This window comes from Sinocyclocheilus rhinocerous, unplaced genomic scaffold (assembly GCF_001515625.1).
Source record: "Sinocyclocheilus rhinocerous isolate Xijiao unplaced genomic scaffold, SAMN03320098_v1.1 scaffold1762, whole genome shotgun sequence".
Lineage (NCBI taxonomy): Eukaryota > Metazoa > Chordata > Actinopteri > Cypriniformes > Cyprinidae > Sinocyclocheilus > Sinocyclocheilus rhinocerous.
Window position 1 is genome coordinate 609,068 of NW_015636932.1, and position 3,184 is coordinate 612,251.

At 36.7% G+C, this 3,184-nt stretch overlaps 1 protein-coding gene across 1 annotated transcript in view; it reads right to left on the reverse strand.

Moving 5' to 3' along the window:
• LOC107748306 (protein FAM49B) overlaps window positions 1-3,184 on the reverse strand; it is a 63,106-nt gene that overhangs the window by 7,537 nt on the left and 52,385 nt on the right. The window contains exon 6 of the mRNA XM_016563052.1: window positions 138-277. Coding sequence (XP_016418538.1) covers window positions 138-277 — 140 coding nt within the window. The remainder of the gene's footprint in view (window positions 1-137; window positions 278-3,184) is intronic.

The following is a 3,184-nucleotide window of genomic DNA, read 5'->3' on the forward strand; positions in this document are numbered from 1 at the left end:
ATGAACAGGATAAACCTGTATCATGTATAATGGTCTTTCATTTATGCAAAGACTGCAACCAAAAAATAAATAATGATAACAAAAAAACATTACCATCACGTAACAAGGGAATTTTTATTGAGGTATATGGTCCTCACCTTGAGCTCATCAAAGCGCAGTGTGAAGTGCAGGATCTCAGCGAACTGTTTGGCAAGGGCTTGCTCTCTCTCCAGATGCTGTGTGGGGTCATCGTATGTCTCACTAGTGAGTGCTCTCAATAGACTATGCAGCGCTGCTTCTGTAGAGTCACACAATGGGTCAGTTAGGGTCAATTAGGTTCTCAGTGAGTGCAACAGATTGTTAAACAATCATATTTTTTTTCCACCACTGATGAGTTATGTTAGCATTATTAATAACGATAATATCAACTATATATATATATATATATATATATATATATGTATGTATGTATGTGTTCCAGGTAACTATAACTCAACCTTTTTAACCAAGTGTTGTATACTGTAAAACAGCCCATAAAAAATACATGACTGCATACTGTTTGTTTTACACAATATACTGTTTAGATTCTGACATATTGATTCATACTGCTCGTAGACCAGCATTAAGACTTAATCCTTCAATCAAACAACATAAAACATCTTGTACCATACATAACCCAATTAACTAATAAATGTTATTTAATGCATAATCTCAAACTAATTTCTCAGACACACAAACATACTCCAGGCTACACAAAAGGCACACTCTTACATAAGGCTTAATCTGAAGTTTCTCTATGTTCTTTACTAACACACAGTGATGTCTTAAGCCTCAGTAGACAGTGTGATGACTTGAGAAGCTGCTCTTAACCCACAAGTCCCGTTCTCAGTTTCTCCATTGCTCTATTGAGGCAATACAGTACACAGCAGCATGTTAGAATAATTATATTACATAAGAGTCAGCCCAGCAGCCATAAATGAGTTTATGGTTGAGGTACGGTATGATCTCAGTCTGTCCACATCAACCCAATTTTTAATCCTGATCTCAATTACAAGTCTTAAAATATTAATATAAACAAAACCAAACAGAGTTGCCCTTGAAGTGATTCATGTCTTGCTGCTGCTAGTATTGCAAAATTGTACAAGAAACTCCTACTGCATGTTGAAAGAGAGCAATGGAAAGAAAAAAAAAACAATGGTTTGGTGATGTGGCTTTAGATCAATGTATCAACAACTGTTGATGAACTGAATTAAGTCTGAATTAGGTCTGCTCTGAGAGTTCAGACAATTTGGGGGTTTTTCAGCTTTATTTTTATTGGCTCATTTAGAAAATTGCTGTAATCAATCTTGTCTGAAGTTAAACAGAGGGTAGCTTTGTCTGTCAACTTATTTATTTCCATATGGACTTGAGAAACCAAGAGTTTTTAGGTTTTACATAGTCAAGCCAGTATAGTCATCGGAGTGAGAGAGAGAGGGAATTTTCAGGCTGGTGACTCAAGCTGCAGCAGTATGTAGAGTAAATTGAGCAGATTTGCCATACTGTAATGAATTCCATCTGCTTTAGTCAGCTTGGCAGGGCAGAGGAGCTGATTAAAAATTGCCATGGAAGCACACTATTCTCCTCCCAGTCAAAACATAGCTTCAGACGAGCGGATTTTAAGAGTGCATGCTGAGAATGGAGTGTGAGGCGAGGACAGTGGTTTGGAGGAAAGCAGGGCAGGGCGAGGAAGTGTACGTCACATCTCATCACATAACCAGAAAGCAAGAGAGAAGAAATGAGACATGTAGGTAAATGTTAAAATGCTAAATATACCCTGAGGAATAACAGTAGTTTGAGATGAACCAGTAAAACAAAACTAAAACAAACAATAAAAGAATGAATAAAACAAAACCTCATAACAAAAACTGAATAACACAACTCAAACACAGCTATTAAAAAAGGTTCAAACATTCACTGATGCTCCAGAAGGAAACACGATGCATTAAGAGCCTTTTCATTAAGAAAACTTTTGAACAGGATGAAGATGTCCAAATTTTTCTTATTTTGTTAAAATATATATATATATATATATTTTTTTTTCCATTTAGTACTGCCCTTCGGAAGCAACAGAAGATACTTGTTTTGATATATTGTACAGCCCTACTCAGGAGAGTACTAAATAAAAAAATAACATGTATTTTGTATGATCCCTCTTATTTTGTTAAAATTATTCACATTTTCACAGATTCTGCAAGGGGTTCCCAAACTTTTGCATGCCACTGTATTAATAACATATTGGCTGTTCATTAGTACTTATAAAGCACATATTCTGCATGACATTATTCTGCATTCCTAATCCTACCCAATACCTAAACTTAGCAACTACCTTACTAACTATTAATAAGAAGCAAATTAGTAGTTTATTAAGGCAAAAGTCATAGTTAGCGGTTTGTTAATAGCGAGAATTGGACCTTAAAATAAAGTGTGACCCTTATTTCTTTAATATGATTTTATTGTGAATCTATCACGAACCTGACACTCTGCTCTGCAAGTCTGTCCTTGTCTGGAGACACGGACAGACTCATCAGAACGCAGCAGCATGCATCTTTCACGCTGTTAATATAATTATAACACCACTGACACCCAAAGGCTCAAACTTTGACTTAATATGCACAGATAGGTTCACTGTCAGGCGAGAGCACTACATGCCAAGTGATCAGTGTAGTTAAGCGAAGCATGTCAGGTATGAGAGTTTGCGCCAAAAGCCGGTTTAGTGTTCTGGAGCGGAAAGCGCGGGAAAGCAAGATGACCCAGTTCGGTGAATTACATAACATACGGCAGACGCCTGGCCTGCACTCATTGACTACAAGTTCAGAAGCCATTACATAGATTTAAAGTGCAGGGTTTCAATGACTTTAGGGTAAGACCACCATCAACCTTGGTCTTATTGAGCAGCTAACATCCCTGTGTTTGATGAGCAAAACAGCTAATGCTAAGGAAGCCATATGATCTGAAGTATTAGATATCATGGTCATTTTTCACTATGCATATCAGTGAAAGGTTTGTAACATTTTTGGCATTTAAAGGGTTAGTTCACCCAAAAATGAAAATTAGCCCACAAATTACTCACCCTCAAGTCATCCTAGGTGTATATGACTTTCTTCTTTCAGACGAATCCAGTCGGAGTTATATTAAAAATGGTCTTTGATCTTTCAAGCTGTTTAAT